Consider the following 21,667-nt stretch of genomic DNA (forward strand, 5'->3'; position numbering starts at 1 on the left):
GACAAGGCGCTGGCACAAGTGCCTGCACGTACCACTCAGGGCCGCAGGTGCTGTGATTTTTCACAGCAACGCGCTAAAGGTGCGGTAAAGCTACGGGGCTCTCAGCGCCAGTGCGTGCCTTGGAGTTGCCCGATGTTGGAGTCGCTGCCAGTTGGAGTCGCAGGCTCGGCCAAAATTGCCTTGCGAGCATCGCCGCCACCATACTTCAAGTGTTCGCAGGCGCTGTATTGGACTTTTCCTGGGATGGAAATTGGCTCGATTGCTAGACGGCGCTTCCCTATCGAATGACCTGAATCCGAATGCGGTCTCGCCGACCGAGGGCCGTTGTTCACCAGAAGGAATCGAACGTGTGAGCTACACTGAAACGCACTGCAGCCGGCCTCCAGCACGACCTCTCCCTGGTTGATCGTTTGCGTCAGAGATGATGGGCACCTAGCTATGTTTCCAGACTCTGCTTCTCCTCCCGCCGCTTCCTTCTCTAATGGTCTCCTGTAGTCTCTCGGCTCATTCGGCCTACACGGACGGGGCGCACACTCGATGAACCACTCGTCGTGGACCAAGTCGACGTTCCAGCGATCGGTGCTGATGATAGTGCGCCCCTCCTTTGACCCGCCGGATTCCGCACGCGTAGGGACCCTCATCTGCGACAAGAACGACGGCGTTGTGCGGCGACACCTCATTGCCGACTAGCGAATGCATGCTGGGCCGACCGGTTAGCATAGGGTTTGAGGGTGTCGCGGGCGAGGAGGTCCGCCACAGCCTCGATAGCACCGACCATGAGCGCGACCGCTGCCGACGTCGGCTTCGGGTCGTTGTCAGGGATGGGCAAGTTGTAGCCCTCGGCAGGAAGTTGTGGTCGGCAAGGGAAAGCCCATGTTTGTTCTCTCTCGGTTCGTTATTATGGTATGGTCGAGGTCTGTCCCGTGGGGTTCGTCTTGGTACTTCATTCCATGTTAGCTGGCCCGAGTTGAAGTCTGATTGATGATGCAGCGAGGGTAGTTGCTTACCTGGGGGAGGGCGAAGCAAAATCTGGTGCTCGAGTCGAGCGAGGGGAGACGGACGGCGGGAAAAATGCCGGAAGATGCTGCTTCAACCGTGCAGGTCGATGACAAGGTTTGTCCTGCTCGACAACGTTGGACTGGGGCGGGCGAAGTTGACAAAGACGAGGAGAGGATGACGCCGGCAAGCCATGGTCACAGCCAGATGTCGTATGGGACTGCGTCTGACTTGGTTGTCGCCGCCGCGGGGGCCGGGCCGGGACCTGCAGCCCTTCGCCGCATGCAACCACACTGGCGAATGTTCGTATCGTTCGATCGAATGCGCGGGCAGGCCTTCGATTGATTACGGCCAGGCTTGCCAGTGGAGATGGCCGCCCGATCGGAGAATTTCCTCCCGGAGATTTATGACCGTGAGTGGTTTGAGTGGGTGGATGCAAACCCCTGCGAAAAGCACTGCGAAAAGCAGGGGGAAACGACAAATGCAAAGCAGGAGTGGGTGGAAAGGATCAGAATGGGAGGCAGTTGCGGTGCATTGTGCCGGCCACCTCCCAGGAGTGGAGTACCCTGATCCTCTCTTAGCCAATCAGCGGTGTAGGTCATACAATTTTACGACCTGCACAGACCTTGGGCAAGACCCAAGGAAGGCGGGAAACTATGCTGCCTCCTGCCCGTCTGGATCTTAGGCGGCACCCAGGCAGTAACTGCTCCATCAGGACCTGGATGGACACCTGACACTTGTTCTGGAGCAGATGGCGGGGCACGCGCAGTCACATAGGCAGCAAAGGTAGGTACCCACCCGCCTTACCGGGCAAAGTCTGACCGCGTCACAAGGTACCTTCCAGGTGGATACCTTGAGGGCATGGTCATACTTTTGGTGGTCAACGGTCAATGGCAGTCGCTGCCACCCGGGGGAACAAGTGTGCAGGGTGGAGTTGCTGCCCCAGGCAGACAGAGCCATGCTCATACTTTTCAGGCCTAAAAGTATGAGCAAGGGAAGAAAGAGGACGGGCAGGAACAAGAAAGAAGACGGAGTTGTCCCAGTCGCTGCCATCGCCCGGAGGATGCGCGCGTCTTGTGCGGCCTGCACTGGACTCCCGTCGGCAGGAGATCTCTCGGGCGGAGTATCTGCTGTGATATTCTACAGCGTCAGTGTCCCCCGCCTCCCGTCCCGTCACACTGAGCCCCGCGGCGCCACTTTGACCCTTGCAATCAAACACATGCGTGGCTCGCGACTGTTTGTCGTCCAAAATTGCACAACACTCCGCTTCCAAGGTCACTCAACGAGATGGGTTGCACGACAATTCAGGCGGAATGATGGAGGCGGTTTTCACAGATTGTATTCTTCGAGAGGCTGCTAGCTAAGGGAGGGCTGCTGGTGAAGTTTTGAGTCTTGGAAATGACGTCGGGTGTATCTGCGACTCCTGGATGCAAGCTAACCTCGGAAACGACAAACAAAGAAGCCCTACAAACGGCAGCGACGCGTCTCAGAAAATATGGGGTTCGTAGTCGTAGACTTGACTCGGATTGTCGATAGGAACCTCGAGATCAAGCTCGCACTGTGTGTCATACAGCCGCAACACGACTTGCATTCCGTTCCGCATGAAGACGGCGACTCGGCCCAAGCCGATGCTGTCGACGACGGGGCGTCCGACCCACCAGGGAACGGCCCGTCCCTCCTACACGCGAATGGCTGAAAGCCAAGTACAGACGATCATGGCTGTGGCCTCCGTGGCGCTGCGGTCCATCTGCTCCGCAACTTGGCCAACGGTCAGAGGACCGTATGTGGTCTGCAGAAACAAAGCCAGGGCATGCGCCTCATTCTCGGTCCACAACGGGATCTGGAAGGATGGAATTTAGTCAGCGGGGTTGCTTGGAGAGGATGACATGTCGCTTGCTTACGGGATCTGGCTGTGGGGTGCTGACACGAGACTCGCGCTCGGACTCATCTCCCTGGTTGTTGTTCTCGCCGGGGTGACTGGCGACGATGGGAAGGCCGGGGGTTGCCGAATCGAGCAAAGGATCGTCGGGCTCGAGAAGGTCATTGGCCACAACAAATTCGACAAGAGATTGGGCGTCGTGGTCCTCGTTGTCTTCAACAAGCTTGGAGAAGTGGTCGAGAGTCGGAAGCATCATGCTATCGTCACGGTCATCGTCATCCGCCTCCAGATGGATGTGGATTGGAGGGGAGGATGGCGGCTGCACCTGTGCAGTGGTGTGGGACCGGTCCATCTCGACGTCACGACTGTGATTTTTGTCGGGTGCTCTTGAAAATCTCAAGTTGAGGGCAGGAAGGAGCGGCCCAAGATCAGCGTGCCCCCAGGCATCTACTTTGGCGTGTGTGGGTAAGGTAGGCACGGAGCAGGTACCTTACTGGACGGAGACGGAATCTGGAAGGAAGAACGCAGCAGCAGGGCCCTGCTGGAGACACGTCCCTGCCTCCGAAAGACGTCCGGGTATCCCATGCGCCGCACCTACCCTAATGATGACCCTGATGGTGCACCGCAAGGTAGGTACCGATAGGGTGTCCCTGTCCTCAGAACCAATATAGATGGCGCTCCCCCCCAGCCCCTGCTGTCTCTGCCCACAATCATGATTCCATGGAATCTGCCCTAATCCACGTCCCAACTTCACCAACGTCCCGACTTCACCAACACCCCAACATCCCAATCACCAACAATCAACTCTTTCCTCCCTTCCAAATCTTCTTCTTCGACTACACAAATCTTCCAACAGCGGCCGAGGCGTCAGCCAACGTCAAGTCTTTCTTCCCTTCTAACTTTTCTTCTTCGCTGTTTGCCGCCTGGAGGCGCACCTTGTTGACTCTGCCAACGTCAAGTCTTCCTCTTCGACAATGCATCTCTCTCCGGGACGACAAGACGAATTTGCCAGACAGCTCCAGGCGGATCCTCACCGACAACTCAAGCGTAAGACAGACGCCAGTGAGATTTCTTCTTACCAGGAAATGGATCCGAAAGTCCTGGGATGCTGCACAAACTGCCTATTACCATGCCAAACATGACTCTCTCTCCGGGACGACAAGAAGAATTTGCTAGACAGCTCCAGGCGGATCCTCACCGACAACTCAAGCGTAAGACAGACGCCAGCGAGATTTCTTCTTACCAGGAAATGGATCCGAAGCGTCCCCGGACAGGTACTTCCAGTCTATGGCCCCTAAAACTATCACCTTTAACGAAATCTACCAAAATGGAAAGGCCGAGTTCAAGCAAGGCTGAGTTCAAGCACACGATAGTCGAGTTCGGGACAGCAAAGAGAAGTTCAAATCCGAAGCGTCCCCGGACAGGAACCCCTCAGTCCATGGCACCCAGGTTGGAAGCCTGCTTACCCTTTCCTTCAGGGTTCCACAGTCGAGAGAGCAAACAACGACAGCTGCCTTTGACATCACCGTCGCAAAGTGTCTCACTCGCACGGATCTCACCACAGTCTCTCCTTGCTTGGGTATAACGTCTGATTGCTTCTTTTCTTCCTTTCTCTCCATCCAACAACAGACAGCTCCAAGCAAACATGGACGAGTACGAATACCTCCAGCTCACCTTCAACGAAATCTTTCTTCCCTTCTAAGTTTTCTTCTTCGCTGTTTGCCGCCTGGAGGCGCACCTTGTTGACTGCTGGAACGAAAATCTACCAAGATGCGGCCGAGTTCAAGCACACGATCGTTGAGTTCGAGGACATTTTCTACATTCTGAAGTAAGTGGCAAAAACAAAAGGTCATCGAAAAGAAAACTGACAACTGGCTAGGCTGGCTCCATTGCGAAAAGTCCATGTCGGTAGTCGGCTCAGACATCTTGACTTACGGCCACGGCTTGGAGTATTTCCCCTGTTGGGTCGGCTTTTCGATCTCTCAGAAGGCTGGCGATCGGCGGGGCAGTCGAGCGTGTATGGGTTGATGCGGATATTGGTTCAGAGATTTGGGCCACAGTTGAGAGCGAGCCTGCACGACCTCAGTGTCCTGGGGGCCTAGCCCATGGGGAACGGTAACAAACGAATGGATCCTTCCCTTTACCTCTGTATCCAGGCCGTAGTGTAAAACAAGATGACAGTCGAGTGTTTCTACCGCGCGCCTTAGCCAAACGTTGCACCACTGTGTTTGAAGTTCTGCATAGACGGCGTTCATGGTTGGTTGGTGTGGAGGGCGCAGCGCCGCTGCCCTGGCGCCCGCCCGGACGGGCGCTCCGCCTTGTCTCCCCGCAGACCCCTTCCTTCGAACCATGTACGTGTGTACTACGCCGTCTCCAGCACAGGCACAGGTAGCCCGGGCTGAACCACTATTTGCCTAAGATCCCCGCTCGGCGTGACGACACATACAGATGTATGCCTATACAAATACTTTCCCACAACTGTAGCCTCGCTTGCTTCGGAACACACCACCCCAACCCTCAGCTCCTGTAGCCCACGATACGCTTCGTTCGACTCTATTATTCTCTCTACACACAGCGCCATTATGTCCGCCTTTAGTCGCGTTGAGTTCGGGCGCCTGACATGAAGCTGGGGCAAAGGCACGAGCTTCGTTCCGCACCCGTCGTGCAGTGTCATGAACGATCCAGACTGTTCGAGGAGTTTCCGCTCTTGCGGGTCCGTAGACAGGAAAAACAGTAAAAGCCTGGGTTGTTCCAAGTTGGCGTTACCTCGGTGAAAAACGCAACGTCGTTGCGTTGTGCTACCACGATGGACCCAGAGCATTTCACACGGCGCGTAGGCGGCGTCGTCGTGATGCGCGAACGTGGACGGCACCCTGATGTGTCTTATAAGCCCTCAAAAGGTAACAGGAGTTGGAGTTGCCAGTGTTGTGGGTGCGTACAATCCTCAAATTCTTGAGGAAGTGGCCGCTTCCAAACGTCACCGTGTTTGCACGGAGACGCTCAGATCGGTCATGGGGTTCTACGGCTGCGACTATTCCGAGCCTGAGGTGCATGATCTTGCACATGTGTTCTCGTACCAGCTGGAAAAATCGGACTACCCCATTACTTCGAGGGAGGAAGCACTCTCAAGAGACACAGGGTGGGTAGACAAACTTTTCATGACCGACTACAGCCAACTGGGTCACCACATAGAGAGTTTTAATGAGGAGCCTCAGACTAGCACGTGCTCTATGTATCTCTCCAACCTCTCCAATTTGATGTCGAAGCACGATTAATCCACAAACCTCGTCGATCTCAGACATATGTCTGCAGTCCCACCGAGGCTACACGGAACAGCCTTTCGATCGCATTCCTCTCTTATACTTTTCAAAACCTCCTTCGCTACGACATCAGACGCGTTCAGGTGTGATTCCCACAGTGCGCTTCTTACAGTTCTACCTGTGGTTGACTCGTATGCATAGCATTTGATGCCATCTCTGGACACAATGCTTGAGACGTCCTTCACAGTAACGTTTCGGTTCATAACCTGTGTCAGCATCACCTCAAGGTGTCTGGATATGGAGTTCAGCTGCAGCTCGACCGTGGGGTGGCTAAGGGTAGATGTGCATACGCGGACGCACGTTTCACGGACCAGTCCCGCAGTGTTTTCTTCTTGCTGCAGAGACGCCTGTGTACTTTTTCGTTCCGTCTTCGTTCATCTTGCAGTACCTTTTCTTGTCCAGCAGTATAACTCTAGGGTGGTAGGTCTCCATATCCATTGTCATTCCCTGTAAGGGGGTATCCTCGAATTCCTTTAGCAGAGAGCTGAGTGCCTCGGCGACACAGCGGCGTGCACCCTCCTCAGACTTGTCACCTGCACTAGACGGGGACACAAAACACGAATCGGTATCGTTGTACAGAATGGAAAGACCGTGGCGTTCAAGAACTCTGTACGCCAGCTTGACGCACCACCTTCCAATAGCCGTTACTGATGCAGAACACGACGGACTGTACATCGCAGACTCCTGGTATCCGACGCACCCGTACGCGCTATTGGCGCAGACGTTAAGTGATGTGGCATACAGTGGGTCCGAACGCTTCCTGGCGCCGCGAAGCCGCACTATCTCTTTAAGTGATTCCTTCAACAGTGAGGTTCCCTTGTATCGGAACAGAGCCGCCCTGTCTTCAAGGACCACTCTGACGTACTGCGAGTCCCACGTTACCTTGTCCTCGTAGTCGCCGTCCTTCAGATTTTCTACTGCTACCGTCTCAGGCGAGATGTTGCAGCACGACATTATAGTTAGGTACATCGAACTTTAGTCGCACACGACAACGTTCCGGTGATGCCCTCTCTTCGGGTTTATTACGGAGCCTCCTCTGTATTCCTGCTCTCTGTCGCTTGTAGGCCAGTTTATCACCATCCCTCAGGACAAGACCACTGACGATGTAAGCAGGGGAGCCATTGTTCTAGTCACATATCGTGCACAGTCGTACACGGGTGAGGACGAGTAGGCTGCGAGCGACAGTATCTCGGTGTACAGTCCTGACTAAAACCACACCTCTAGCGCTACGTTGTAGTTGTTTATGCTGTAGTTCACAAGAGACTCCAGATCCACGTCCTTGCTTATGACCGGTATGTCTAGCTTGGGCGAGCACCCCGTCTCCTGCGAGACAACCTTCAGAGATATCGCTGAGTACTGGCCTGGCCTGGCTCTCATCATGTAAGCAAGCCATGGGGTGGGTCTATGTTGTAACACCCACGAATGTGGAGTATGCTGCCGTATGACACCATCTTCGAGCTCCCAATGCGAACCTGCTCAAACATCTCGCTCATCTCGAAGTCATGGTACAACATGCACTGATTATCGAACCCGTAGTTGTTCTACCCGATCAACCACAGTGGCATATGGGCTTTCGCAGCCTCTGTGAAGCATCGCACTGCCTCCGCGGACGTCGAACACTGCACCAGCCTGACTTCGTTGACGGAGGTCACCCCTCCTGTGTCTATGGTGAGAAATACGACCTTTAGTCCCCAGGTGCAGCTACACGCTATAGATGGTATCGCGTTGTCGACCAGTGGAAACTCGCCGGTGGAGTCGCCACTGTTGTCAATTTCGATGTCGTATGACATGGTGCAAGCTCCCTCGACAGGCCTGTACTTCTGGAACCCTCATGGCGTGCACGTTCGGCAAATGTTAAGCCCGAGGACCGACGCCAGTCTTATGTCGCTATACTGACGAGGCGAGACCTCGCCCGTGTTTGTGTCGTCCTTGTCTGATTCGTTGTTGTAGACCACAGTCGCGCCTCTCTTCACTCCGAGGCCCTCACGCATACTCATGACTGTTATTTTCTTTTCAGCCGATAGCCTTGCGCCTATGCCATTCTTCACTGAGCCCACCCAGGTAATCGGCCCTCTCGTTTCAACCAGCTCTTTGAAACGCGACAGGTCCATCTAGGCGTGCGGTTAACAACCACGTTGTGTTGCCGTACGTTGTGATGTCTCATTCGGGCGAACTAATGTACTACAAAGACGAAGACTGGACCGTGCCTCGGCACTAGGGGGCTGAATCAGAACAGCACAGCAAGCTGGACAAGGCGTTTATAGAGTCGGGCCTGGTGTGCTTCATGGGGGGCCAGGACCTCGTCTATAGGCTGCACAGAAAGACAGATTGCTCGCAAATGCACACCGATATCTTGGTCTTCTGTAGTCGGCCTTGAAGGACACACATATATCAAGGGTCTCAGACCAAGACGCAGCCTCGAGCACCGTAACGGTTAGTCCAGAAGAATCGTGCAGGTACAGATGTCTATGCATCCATCTCCTATGTCCACTCAGGACACCCCACGGCGTGTTTAAAACCGTCGTTCACTACTACTGTCATTTTCTTTCATCTACACTGCACCTGGAGAAATTAAAACTTAGCGCCTCCAGCCAGACGGAAGACGCGTGCTGCGAGAAAAGGTCAGGCTGCGACGTCATAAGCCCAATACTTATATCTATGTGTCTGTAGTTTTCATCCAACCTTACGTCAATAGTGCTACTACTTTCAACGGGGTATAGGCCAATCTTTCATGTTTGTTGCCTACACAGACGCGCGCGGTGCGCGTATCTAGCCACATCTCTATTTTCTGGCGTTCTAACGGCATACCTGATGGTGATACGCGACAGGTTTCTTCGGGGCGTAGCCGTGGTAGACCCGGACCCAAGCAACAACGCGTACGCTGTTGCAGTGGCGCACCAAGTACTAATGTCAGGAGTACTCCTTCCAGACCTTACACCCCATTTCAACGCGTTGACCTTCTCGAGCGTCGTTAGCACTAAGATGGACGACAAGGCTCCTCCTACCGTGGGCAAGGGTGCGATCATAATGATCAACTCACCCAAGTCGTTTGGAGGTATGGATATAGAGGACATTACGATGAAGGAGACCACAAGCGACTTCACAAGTAGACGGAGCGCCATCACGCGTTACTGGAAGGCACCGCTGAAGTTCAAGAAGAAAGGCAAGGTTGCAGACAGCCTCCACATCAGCAACATCAAGATTCCGTACTTTAAGCAGGAAAGTATGGAAGAGAAACCGATTGATATTTCTACGCTTGATTTGACCCGTACGTCCGTGAGGGCATCACGAGAATGGTTAGACATAAGCTGCCCGCGAACGACATTCCAGACCACCAGTAGCAACCTCGTGTCCACCCCTGAGGAATAGTGGCAGAACGTCAACTCCACAAATAAGACCATTGGCGTGCTTGGCGGGGACGTCATGTTTCACCCCAATAACATCAGAGTACTTATGGATGCGACTGAGAGGGGTATAGTTGTCAACAGGGAGTTCTCCTTCTTCGTTAAGTCCAGCAGGGAGCAAGACATGAAGATCCCACTCGAGGAGCGTGCCCCGTGAGGACCCTCCGACGGCGTCGTCATCGCGGGAGACGTCGTCAGAGCGTACATCAACACTGTGGTTGCAGACGTGAGGATGCCGGAGTGCAGGTCCACGACCTCTGAACTGGAGGCTACTAAACCCTACAAAATTGAGGTGACCCCAGACGCGGTGCTTGTCAAGGTCGCAGAGTTGGGTTTCTAAATATACGATAGTGTCCAGTGTGAAGCATCGTGTTTTAAAATTTCGCAGCGCCGTTGCTTTATTCACCCACCACGATAGCGACGGACACGAATCTCCAAGTAGACAGGCACATCAGCCATCTCAATCTTTATTCCGTCTTTTTGCCTGTAGTCGGCGTCGAGGAAGACATGGCTAGGCACGACAACGATCACTGCATCCTCGTGAACACTGCGGACATGGCCGAGCTGCTGAGAACCACCCTGTCCAAAGAGCCCGAGATATCCATATGTGTAGCCAAGCGTATATCGAAGCAGAACATTAAGACTGCAAGACACATGCATTTACCTATAGTCCTCGCAGTTCTCCGCAGCTCGGACTACGAAGTGAGCCACGAAACGTTCAAGCACGTTGACAGGGACTTGATGCTCAGTTATGAAGCTTTATACATACACAGTCAGTGAGCTCGTCTATGTCACACTCAGCTCTGGTGAGGCGTCTGATGGGATCCAGGTCGCGCGAGGGATTCGAGTTCGTCACCCTCACAGTGGAGCAGTACTCCAGTCTGTCGTGCCTAGACGCTTGTCCTGGCGCGCTAGTCTAAGCGGCCCGTGGAAGTTCAGTAGCAGCAGCTTTGAGCTTTGTCACTCCACATACGGCGAGCTGAGGGTGGAGGACGCAGTTGCAAGTGCAGTTCTGAAAGGACGCGAGTCATGGGGGCGCAGCGGCTTGGGGGCCTATGTCTTGGAGACTGAGAAGGAATGCCTCCCAGATGTCTGATTTCGAAACATTTACTATAGCTTTTCTGAACGATCTGCACACAGCTTGAACGTCAAACGGCTTTCCATGTACCCTGAACTTACCGTTGTTCATTGGTAGCACACACGTGCTTTTGTTTGGCGTAACATAAAAAGTGCCCGCGCGTGGCGCGCGGATGAGCTTGAACGATCTCATCGAGTCGGAGTCGGTCATCACGGCGTCTTCGCCTACGTGGTCCCTGAGTATCTCCAACGATCTTCTTGCGTGCGACAAATAGCTCGTCTGGCAGTCATTCGTTAAAATGTAGACGAACCATGTCCCCATCGCGTTGAGGTGGGACCACGCTGCCTCCTCCGTTAACCCACACCGGTCAACAAGGTAAGGGACGATCCTTCCTGCTACCTTGCATTTCCTCACGCACATGCTAGGCTTACTCATCTTTGCGTCGTTGTTCTCTCTCACCACGTTAGGATACTCTTTGAGAAGCTTGAAAAGGTGCCAGCGTCGAGGTGGGCTGTGCATGTGACTATCTCAGGCTGCACGAAGGACAGTCTGAGCACGCCTCCGCTATCGTTAATCTACACGGCCATGGTGAACACCAACCTCGAGTCCGTGCCTGGCTCTGTTCTCTTACCACACAGTCCTGTCAGCACTTGTGTCAGCATCGTGATGGACGACGCGGGCAGAGCCGTCTGGTGGGTCGTATCATAGATACTGTCGCACTTGTCGTCTAGGAGGGACGCATCCGCCTTGTCCGACAACATGCGCAACGTCTCCCGGCTTCGCGCCCGTTGCTTCGTGGTGTTCCCCGTTGAGTACATTGTGGTGGAAGCCGGCAACGCTGTTGCCAGCGTCGCACAGCGCGATGTCGTCCTCGTCTTCCGACTCGCTGCGCCTCACGGACCTTGACGCTCAAGTCAATTAGCTGGCCAAGCCGTACGTGTCTAAAAAAGAAGGCGAGCATGTGCATAGGACGGCGAACAAGATCAGGGATGCATCAGCGCACGCGGGCATAGAGACGCCAGTGACAGTGTTGATAGGCGTAAGGTCAGCTATGGAAGACATAGTGAGACTGGCAAAGGAGACGGGAGAACAGAATAACAGAAGACACGAGCAGCTGTGTACGTTGTTGATATCCGTAAACAAAAACATGTCCGCAGAGCCCAGAAGCAGAGAAAGCTCGTACTTGAGCGGGTTTCAGCAAAACGGAGCCGAGAAGGGTGCGTACTGCCACGCTAATGTGAGAATATCCAGTGGTGCCCATCTCGTGGGCGCGTGTATGCTCCAGCTGTGCTCCGTATCGACCGCCACAACCACATGTCACATGTCAGGACGCTGACGTGGTGCTTATGGGCATGAAACAGTGGGCTGCGGCATGTAAACTGATGCGTACGTCTGACTCTAAAGTCACTCCGTCCGGCACGGTAGCTCCCCCAAAGCCTTCAGAACACGAGTTCGGGAAGGCCACTGCAATTGTATTCTCAGTTGTGCCCAAAAGTATCACCATGTGCGAGACAGGACACATAAACGAACTTCTGAGGTCATGTCCCGCCACCGCCGGATGCATGTTTGCGGTGGTGAGCAGGCTGATGAGATGCCCAGCGGTGGTGTCGTGAGAGAGGTATGTGAAGCTGTCGCGGCTGATCTACCCGTATGTTAAGGACGATTTGATGTTCAACCTACAGGACGCGCGTATAGCGCCCGCGCTGTCACTGGTAGAGCAAGTTTAAAGTTTAAGCATGCGGACAGACAGACATACTTTAACAACATTCTGGAGAACGGGTACAAACCGGGGAAGTTCTTGTCTGTGGTGATGAAACAGCAGGCTACGTAGAGAAACTCTTTAAAACTCCCACAAGATTGCCATCCATCTTGGCATCGTCAGGGTCGCCGTAGCCCACCCAGGTCATCTTCCACAGAGACGCCGGCCTTCTTTATTTCGTCTGCGAACTTTGTCATATTTGAGCTTACACGCTTTTCTTGCACCGCCGCGTTTATGTCAGTGGCTATGCCTCTAGTCCAGCCCTTGGCTCTACATAGGGAGTCCGCACACACAAGAGCGGGAATGTCCGATTTGTCAATCTTGCTTGTTCTTGGAGGAGGCTTGCTGCCCCTGGAGTCGGAGCTGGCTACAGACACGGGGGCGTCATCGTCCTCATCTGCGAATCCGGACATCCTGACTGACCTGGCAGGCGTCTTAGGAGGCGCAGGGGTCGAGCTTGCGGGGGTGTGGGCTGCAGTGGTAGCCGCGGATGAGCGCGTAGGCGTAGCAGGCTGCTCGCCTTCATCGTCACTTGCAAACGAGCCAAGACACATAGACACGCCTGGAGAGCTGTATTTCGAAGACACTTGCGATGCTGTGCCTGACATGATGTTTCGCTTAGCCAAAGAAGGACGAGAAGCAGGACCAGAGCGCGCCGATGGGCGCGCCGCACGCTGAGGCCCCCTGGTACCTGCTGCCATCATCTGGGTGTTGTACTTGGTCACCATCCTTGCGTGAGTTCTGATACCTGATACGAGACCTTCTAGAACGTCCCTTGCAGTCTCAGGAGTGACCTTCGACGGTGAGTCGTAGAAATTCATCGCCTCCGTCAGCCGGTCTGCGAGGCTGTTGTCAGCCGCCGCCATCTCTGCAGATGTACCGTCCATGGGTGGGTAGTCGTCGATAGACCAACAAGGCGAGGCTAAGGTGTGTTCAATAAGGCCGGATAGGTACGCGAGCGTTACTTTGTACTCGTTGGTGATGCGGCGCGATCTCAGGTCGCCCTTGTGGTGAGAAAGAATAGCAGGGTTAGGCATAGTCTTCAAAACAGCCTTTCATGCATTAAGTCTGAACTTATGAACGTTGTCGAAAAGCACACGTTTAAGAAGACAATCCCGTGAGACGCGTGCTTCCACCCGTCCCTGAACCAGCGTTCGACGTCGTCCCCGTTTGTTTCCTTACAGAAGCCCGACAAGAGGGTGGCGCACCCAGACGTTGTAGGAGTGGGCCCCGACAGTCCAGGACCGTATGACATGGCCGAGAACACAGGCGGGTGTATATCTGTCTTATACGGTCTTTCTACCATCACCAAAGCCCTCAGCGCCTTCATTCTTTCGAGCCCGAAGATGTAACGCGAAACACAGTGAATGAGCCTCCCCTGAGGGCTCCGCAAGAATACTTTAACAACATACCCGAGGCACGCTTCGTCCATGGCGCAAGTTTAAGCACTCGGTCAGACAAACTTGGAAGCTAGTGTGACTGTGACGGTGTGCGGTTTCTCGCTGTCCCCCTGGGGGCGCGCCACGTTGAGAAGTCGGGAAGTTGGCATTCGTAGCGGCGCCCTGATGCGAGGGAAGAGTCAAGGACCTCTCTCCAAAGCGTCTTTAGCCTTAGCTGAAAATCCAGGGACTTGTCTTCGTCATTCATGGGTAGAATGTAAGCTGGGTCCCACGACACATAGAGTCCGTGGTAGGCTGAGGGGCGGCTGAACATCGATGGGACGATGATGAGGTTGTGGTAAGACATCTGCGCGCACAAGGGGCGGCCCATGTGCACTTTGCTTTGTTGGATATGAACGCCTGATTGTGTGCCTCTCCCTCCTCCCGGTACCACACCATGCACCTTGAGGACGAACAAACGCTTGAAACGAACTCCAACGACTCAGAATTCTAGTGTACACGTTTCATCCTCTTTCCCCAAGTCCACCTGCAGTGAATCGTTGCGTGCGGATCCACTCTGAGAGACCGTTATCACCATGATATCTCTGCCGTTCGAATCGATTACATTGCTCCATGACTTTATGTGCCCTTGATACCAGTGCGAGAACTCAATACAATTGATCACCATGTCGAGGCTGTCTGACATGCCTGCGATCACGGATCTTTGCGTAGCTGTGTGCGAAACAAAAGGACGAGGATGCTGGGTGTGCGACCCTCCTACTGAGGACTTGGGCGTCGCAATGGTCACGGACGGAAAACAAAGGGAGGTGTACGCTGCATCTGCAGCAGCATACTGGATGTCTGAAGCCTCGCCTGCAGAACAGTTTCTACAGGTGTCCAAAACCCATTCCACGGGGCCTGACATTGTACACCTCAAGTGTGGGCTCTCTAAAGTCGGGGTAGGATCCGTTGAACTTTGAGACAGGTGACATTACAACACAGGCGATGGCGATCGCAGTTGACTTGTCTTCTGCGGCCTCTTCTGGTAGGCCTGCTGCCCCGCTAGGGGGCAGCACCATGTTAGTGTGCTGGATTACTCTGAGCATACCATATGTGTGTGCAGACACCGGCAGAAGCCCAGCTGACACGACGAGGCCCGTGATTATCTGCAAGATCACGCCTGGCACCATCAGAATATACTCCAGCGACCAAGCGAAGTCTATCTTTACCACCATGTCCATGACCGGCTCCGCTCTTGGCTTCAGGTGGACAACGGACACCTTCACGGGAAGATTGAAGAGTGCGGACTTGTACGTTCCGTCGCAGAAGCTCATCAGGTTGCACCCACAAGGGTTAAGAAGTGACACCCACTGGGTGCAGCCGAATGAAGGCCCAAGCACACTCTCGCTGACGGGCACCTCTTCGCACGATACGTCTGTGTCCAAAGTTAGGTGTACCCCCCCTCCCTCTTCAAAACCGTCTTGTTCCTTCTCGTGGTCGTCCAAGTCGAGTTCGAGCACTTCACTGTCGTCGTCGGAAAGCATGTCAACGGCCTCGTCCTCGGAGCGGTGGTCGAAGATACCTTCGAACATACCCTCCGCCTGAGGCTGACCCGGCTCGTACATGAAACGATAAAACCACTCCGACTCACACGTTTCCATGACCCCACAACTACACTTTTCCATGTTCTTACACGGGGAGCATGAGGATCTCGTTTCCCAGCCGTCCGCGTAAAGAGTGGACCTGCCCAAGGCCAGCACATCCTCCGGTATCAGCTCTATTGGCCTTCCTTCCTGAGCCTGTTCTTCGGGCTGAAGTGTGTGGCGCAACGGTGTTGCGTCGCTCACGGTCAAGATGGATTGTTTCGCTGGCAAGTCGAGGTTTGCTTCTACTGAGGCAGTATCGAGGCACCTTACGCTCCGCAATATCAACCTCGAGTACTGCACTCAGGGTGGATGCATGGCAAGCGACGTGGAGCCCCCCGAGATGTGCAGAAGCACGGATGGACAGTATATACCCTCGCTAGTAAGGTTAACCAACGTCACCAGTCATATTCATGATAAGGACGCTTAGCTCTGGGATGCCAGAGAGCTAAGCAACACAGCTGAGATGATCAAAGACGCCGCCGCCCTTGTTCAAGAATGCGTAGACGCCGGCATGCTATGGAGCGTGCCAACGGGAGAGTATTCGTGAGATCAGCCGACGGAACGTGGTCCAACAGCGCAGGTAAAGTGGAGGGTGGGGGGACCACAGTGTTCGAGTCTGTAAGGGCCTTGAAGCTGGTGCCCTTGTCATACTCTACGGTTCACGCTGCAAAGGAGGCGTCGTGGAACGAAAACACAAGCTATGTGCTGAAGAACTGCTTCGCGTTTCCCAGAAACTCGTCTCCCTCGACGGGACTGTACGAAACCCTCCAAAACAACCAGCTTATAGACATAGCTCCGTTCGAACTAGACAAAGAGCCGAACATAGACTTCAAGAGCTTTAAACAAGGCTACATAGGCTTCGTGTGCGCTTCGCACACGTCGCCCACTCACCACGCCGGCAGGGTCAGGAGGGTGACGTGTGACGTCAGGGTGACGTTCAACATTCAGTTTATTGCGCATGATCTCGTCTGCATGAGGCAGTGGCCAAGAGTGCATGTGTACGGTTGCGGATATGTGTACGACAAGGCCGGGCCAGACGGAGTTTTGATACATTCTTGCGGGGTGGTGATGTCCAAGATTGGAGAGCGAAAGTGTAGTGTGAAATGAGGAGGGGACGGAGAGTACACTGAGTCTTTGACGTTAAGCTCGAGTAACAAGTCGTTTACAGGAGTCAAAAGCGCGGCTGAGGTTTTAGAAGAGCGGTCGACACTGGACAGAAAATTCATGGTTATATGTAAGCATGTGATGTACTTCTCGCCTGTGTAAGCTCTACTGCCTGAGGTTGTGGCCGTTGAAGGAGAAATCTCGAGCTTGTGCCGGAGCGTTTGTTCTCAAAACCCTGGCAGGAAACGGCGCGGGGACTACTCCGGGGGTAAACAGTCTGGTGGAGGCTGCAGCGTCTGCGGAGTGCTGACGATAGGAGTCGTGCGGGGTCTGGGGTCTTGTGGGCATGTGGAAGTTCCCTCGCGCTTGGCATATCGGAACCCTGCGTTCGTCTTGCGAGAAGGAGTACTCCATTGGGTCTTCGCACATCTCGCTCGGAGAGGTGAACATGGCTCTAGGGCCAGCCGACGAGACGGAATGCTTCCTCTGCTGCGCTTCGTCGTCCTCCTCACCGAATTCCCTCAACGACCAGACCGTGGAGATATCGTCGTCCTTGGGGATGTTGAGCTTTCTGTACTTCGCCTTCGCGGTTTTATCTCCATTTTCAGTGCCACGTGTCTTTACCACCATTCCCTCCGGGTTCATTCATGATGGGCACGCTGACTGTGCGCCGACGGGTTGAGGCAGGCTTATGGGCTTGTCTCTCCTACCAGCTGTGTAGTAGTACAGAGTAGCTAGAAAGTCCTTCATCGAGTTTCCATTCACATGCTCGAACTCCTTCTTGGACAAAATCTTTATGAGGTTTCGAAGGTAGTCTTGAGTTCTTTTTTCCTGCTGCTCCTCTCGTCACCTCTGCTACTCTTCCTCACCGAATCCTTCGAGCTTTTGCGCTCCTGAGTGCTCGATCGGCTGAACATCTGTCTGTGTAAGCTCGGAAGCGAGCTCGAAATCGAATGATGAACCTGTTGATGCTACTGACAGTCAGGCCTTGGGGTGGATGATCTCCGCAAGTGATGATCTACAGTGACCTTCGAGCGACTCTGTGTCGCGTCCCTCCCGCTGGAGAGTCCACACATAGTCGGCTTCAAGCGCCTCGTCTATTCTTACAGCTCCTATCTACATGTTATATCGCAGTTCGGCCATACCGTTGAGTAGGTACACAAACTTACAGTACAATTTTCCAAATGGAGAGATCAGCGTGTTCTCGGAACATATATCACTCTAAATGCAGCGCTGCACGTTCCTGTCCGCACGGGGTGTACGTCGCAACAGAACATGTTACAAAGAACCTTTCAGGTTCATTAACGTCTATGCGAACTCCGTTTCGGGGTTGTCTGGCCGTGTTGGGCGCGCCGAGCCTGCTCACGTCGTCCATTAAATTATTGATCAACGTCAAGCGTGTAGACATTCGATCTGTTGTACACGATGGCTGAACTGCAGTCTATAACGACGGTGTCATACGGGAGGGTTACTCTTACGTTATGGTGGAGGCTTGTGCAGCAGCACAGCAGCCGAAGGCGCTGGCACCCCGTGCATACGTTGGTTACGACCTGGTCGCCTCATCTGACTATTTCGTCCACGCAGCTTGTTAGTCCGGTGGACACAGCAGACTGTACCTCCATTTCTCCGTACCCTACACCCCCACCTCTAGTGCGCCTCGTGGGAGTACGCAGTGTGTTCTTCGTCGTACGCTGGTGTGACGTGAAGTGGCGTTCGCGCGTCATCTGAGTCCTTCTTCCCTTCTAACTTTTCATTCGCAGTTTGCCGCCTGGAGGCGCACCTTGTTGACTGCCGTGTGACTCTCACGGGGAAATATTCGAGGGCCAGGATGGCCTGGGAGAGAAACCTCTATGGCCACCTATGGGGGGTGGGGGTGAGACTCTGCAGCTCACGCATCATCTTCAAGTTCAAACGGTGCGCGAACTTTCCCGCGTGAAGCGACGCCGAGCAGTTATACACTGAGCACGTAGAGACCTTTTTTCCAAACCCCGACGTGTCCTCTGAATAAACCACGTACACCAGCGCTTGCTTGGAGAGCGTCTGACAGAGTAAGCGATCTAGACACTTTGTTCAAATACGTTGCCATCCTCAAAGCTACTTCCACTTCAAGTGAGAACACAGGAGGATGGGCGGGTGTTTCCCCCACGCGCGGCGGAAGTGTGACGTCGCTAAGACCTGCGTCCGCCCTCCGCCCAAGTGGCGAAGAACGATAGGCTCGGCTTCAGGGTTGTATCGCGTGATAGTGAACCCCAGCAGAGAGCGAGCTAGAACGAGGAGCTTTCTAGAGCGCTCAGGCAAACGCACGCAGTCCGAAGACGCGACAATAAGAGAGAGGGACCTATACTGTGTTTACATGTCCCCTCTGTCTAACCATGCTTGGTGGATCATCTTTGAGATATACTCCTTTACGCTAGAGTCACGAGCGAATGAGCCCGTCCTTGGCGCGCTCGTGTACAGTCAGCAGCACTCGTCGTCTCCCACCGGCCTCACAGATGCACGCTCTTCGAAGGTCGCACTCGGGCTGGTCTCGACGCTGACCTCTTGCAGAGTATGCCATGACCCATGTCCGGTCGGACGAGTCTGTGGCGGAAAAGCACGTACGTATCTCTCAGAAGTCCCCAATCCTTTGGGGACTTTCCACTTACCCCACAGTCAGCGACGCCACAACAGGTGGCTGATTACCTCAGATGTCCCCATTACATTGGGGACTATCTCAGATTGCATAAGATGTCCCCAGCGACAACTGGGTAGCGCCTCAGGTGTTACACTTTCTAGTCCAGAAAACAGACGCGCTCAACGCATTGGACCTTCTACGTATGTTCAAGATAGGCATGAACTCTATCACCGTTCCGTTGTGCACGTCGCCTATATTGAGGCACTCTGCTATCTCGTCTGCAAGCTCGCTTGGGATAGTGGATAATCTGGACATCTTTGGGGTGACACGCGCGGTCTATAGCCGCGCAACGTTTTGAAACTTTAATCCGCATCACGATCGGGGTGCAGGGTCCACACTAGCCCAAACATGTCTTCTACGGACATCCACTGATGGGACGGCGTGGCCGGGAGCCCGGCGAGGCGCAGTTGCAGAGCGCGCTTCTGCCCTACAGCGTTGCTTAGCACAACGCCACGATGTAGCCACGCCTGTATTTTGCTTAACCGTTTGAGCATTGCGACCATAAGTCCTGAAGTAAGACTATCCTGAACGTCCGCAGGCTCGCACCGCGTAGCAGCCTTTACTACTTCCAAAGGGAGGTGTTCGTGGTCGTTCCACTCTTCAACCCACATAGTGGAGAGAACTAGATCTCTGTGGTATGCCTGCACCAGAAGGGGGTCGACCAAGCCTGTGTAGGTGAAGTCAACGAAAACTGATTCCTCATCTCGCACTTGCCTGAGCACCGTTCTCCCTTTTATCGCCTCAAGTCTTCTGGGGCAATCGCCGCATTCCATTCCTCTTGCGTCAGTAGTTCCGTCGGTTGACTCGATCCCAAGCGAGGCAGCCGCCCTGCTTACGTACGAGCGCAGCTCTACAGCACAGCTCCCCGTTATTACACAAGCAGAGGTGTAGTTGCGATCCACGAGAGGTTCTGATAGGGGCAGGTAGCTTTGAGTTTTCACAAGGCTACAGACCTCGGCGCCGTCTGTTACAGACTCGAAGCCAAAGACACCTACGTCTAAGTAGCGCTCTGTCATGCCCCTATTGGCTAAGGTCCTTCTTATTATGCACATCGAGCTTTCTCCTCTCCCGCAAAAAAATGTGGCCCTTCGAGCGATGCGGTCCCGGGGGGAGTCTACTTGAGGGTTGAAAAACTCGTCGACGATGGGGGTCCACGGCCGGATCACAGCTAGCCAGCTCCAAGTCATGGCCTACAAGAAGAGATCGCCTAATTTTCCTGTGTCTACGCGGCTATATTTCCTGTGCACTTGACTATTACTATCGAAAGCGATAGTAGCGACAGCGACGAGGAGGACAAGGACGAGGACGAGGATGAGGACGACGATAACGACGATAACGACGATAACAATAAAAGCGACGGCGACGACGACGACGACGGCGACGACGATAACGATATCGACGGTGGTAGAGTAATTAGAGTATAGCCACAGGAAAAGTAGGCGCTCTAGCACAGGAAAAATAGGCGGTCTCTACAAGAAAGGAATCGAGAAGATCATTACCGCTCCTTGCACTGCGTCCAAGAGCCAGCTACCTTGTCTCAAGGTCATCGCTCTGGGTGCCAAATACGGAAAGCCTAGGCAGTGGACAAAGGATACGCGCAAGCTACTGGCTGGAACGGATGTCAAGCTCAAGCTGGTGACTGGGAATCATACAGGTGACCAGTATGAATGAGTTCTAGTATGTCTGTCGAGTTGCCACACACTTTTCTCAGCACGTTATGGGGGTCCAACCTCTGTCTTAGCAACCTGTGGCAGTCGAGTTCGGGGTGTCTCTTACACAGACTGTTGTTGTTGTTGTTATATTTAACGCCGTGGCGGCAAGGGCGCGGCCGCCCTTACGGCCGACCTCCCGAGGGGTATATGGCGTGGAGGGCCGCCGGCTCAAGCTATATACTCTACAGTACACGCCTCTTCCTAACGTCCTCCAAATCTTGCCCGTGGGCTACTATGTGTTCTATTCGTCCCTAGTTCCCGCTGGTTCCCTAGTTCCGTTGTGGTCTTCCGGTCCTCTACGAGGAGGGGGTTGTTACTAAGGTCTAGGTCAAGACCTAGTCCCTAGTACCGCGGGCAGATCTTCTGGAAGAAGTCTGTCACAGAGAGAAAGGCCTGGAAGCCTTCATGATCAGTAATTAGCCCCTTATAGTACTGCTCAAGAGATCCTATAGGCCCTATAGGCTCCTGTGAACTAGAAGGGTGGAGGGTGGGCCACTGAAGCCGCCTCACTAAGGTCTTTCGGCAGTAGACTAGGTGGTCTACTGCCTTTGCCTCCCCGCAGGAGCAGGTAAGTAGTGCTTCTGTATGGTTGAAGCGTTGGTGATATTGCTCGAAGTCTCCATGCCCTGAACGGGCTGCCAGGAGATGGTGAAGGATCGCCCGTGGCAGGGTCAGTTCAGGAGGGCAGGCGAGGGAAGCCTTAAGCCCTAGTTGGG

General features: G+C 54.1%; 7 protein-coding genes across 7 annotated transcripts; 3 read left to right on the forward strand and 4 right to left on the reverse strand.

Moving 5' to 3' along the window:
* Positions 1-2,674: 2,674 nt before the first annotated feature.
* Positions 2,675-3,227, reverse strand: CGGC5_v017303 (uncharacterized protein; the record flags this gene model as incomplete). The annotated part of the gene is made up of 2 exons (XM_032027675.1): positions 2,675-2,836; positions 2,898-3,227. 2 exons carry the CDS (start codon positions 3,225-3,227, stop codon positions 2,675-2,677), a joined length of 492 nt encoding a protein of 163 aa, XP_031875976.1.
* A 1,293-nt stretch (positions 3,228-4,520) lies between these two features.
* On the forward strand, positions 4,521-4,977 carry CGGC5_v017304 (uncharacterized protein; the record flags this gene model as incomplete). Its single annotated transcript, XM_066153887.1, has 3 exons — positions 4,521-4,528; positions 4,608-4,703; positions 4,755-4,977. 3 exons carry the CDS (start codon positions 4,521-4,523, stop codon positions 4,975-4,977), a joined length of 327 nt encoding a protein of 108 aa, XP_066006742.1.
* A 4,200-nt stretch (positions 4,978-9,177) lies between these two features.
* Positions 9,178-10,519, forward strand: CGGC5_v017305 (uncharacterized protein; the record flags this gene model as incomplete). Its single annotated transcript, XM_066153888.1, has 3 exons — positions 9,178-9,463; positions 10,090-10,375; positions 10,429-10,519. The coding sequence occupies 3 exons, from the start codon at positions 9,178-9,180 to the stop codon at positions 10,517-10,519; spliced, it is 663 nt and encodes a 220-aa protein (XP_066006716.1).
* Positions 10,520-12,555: 2,036 nt separating this feature from the next.
* CGGC5_v017306 (uncharacterized protein) lies at positions 12,556-13,473 on the reverse strand (the record flags this gene model as incomplete). Its single annotated transcript, XM_032027681.1, has 1 exon — positions 12,556-13,473. One exon carries the CDS (start codon positions 13,471-13,473, stop codon positions 12,556-12,558), a length of 918 nt encoding a protein of 305 aa, XP_031875967.1.
* Positions 13,474-14,702: 1,229 nt separating this feature from the next.
* On the reverse strand, positions 14,703-15,440 carry CGGC5_v017307 (uncharacterized protein; the record flags this gene model as incomplete). Its single annotated transcript, XM_032027682.1, has 1 exon — positions 14,703-15,440. One exon carries the CDS (start codon positions 15,438-15,440, stop codon positions 14,703-14,705), a length of 738 nt encoding a protein of 245 aa, XP_031875970.1.
* A 1,290-nt stretch (positions 15,441-16,730) lies between these two features.
* CGGC5_v017308 (uncharacterized protein) lies at positions 16,731-17,210 on the reverse strand (the record flags this gene model as incomplete). The annotated part of the gene is made up of 1 exon (XM_032027683.1): positions 16,731-17,210. The coding sequence occupies one exon, from the start codon at positions 17,208-17,210 to the stop codon at positions 16,731-16,733; it is 480 nt and encodes a 159-aa protein (XP_031875969.1).
* A 3,172-nt stretch (positions 17,211-20,382) lies between these two features.
* CGGC5_v017309 (uncharacterized protein) lies at positions 20,383-20,910 on the forward strand (the record flags this gene model as incomplete). The annotated part of the gene is made up of 3 exons (XM_066153889.1): positions 20,383-20,459; positions 20,513-20,648; positions 20,716-20,910. The coding sequence occupies 3 exons, from the start codon at positions 20,383-20,385 to the stop codon at positions 20,908-20,910; spliced, it is 408 nt and encodes a 135-aa protein (XP_066006752.1).
* Between the last annotated feature and the right edge of the window lie 757 nt (positions 20,911-21,667).

The sequence above is a fragment of the Colletotrichum fructicola genome (assembly GCF_000319635.2).
Source record: "Colletotrichum fructicola Nara gc5 chromosome Unknown KSG_Nara_v1_contig12, whole genome shotgun sequence".
NCBI lineage: Eukaryota > Fungi > Ascomycota > Sordariomycetes > Glomerellales > Glomerellaceae > Colletotrichum > Colletotrichum fructicola.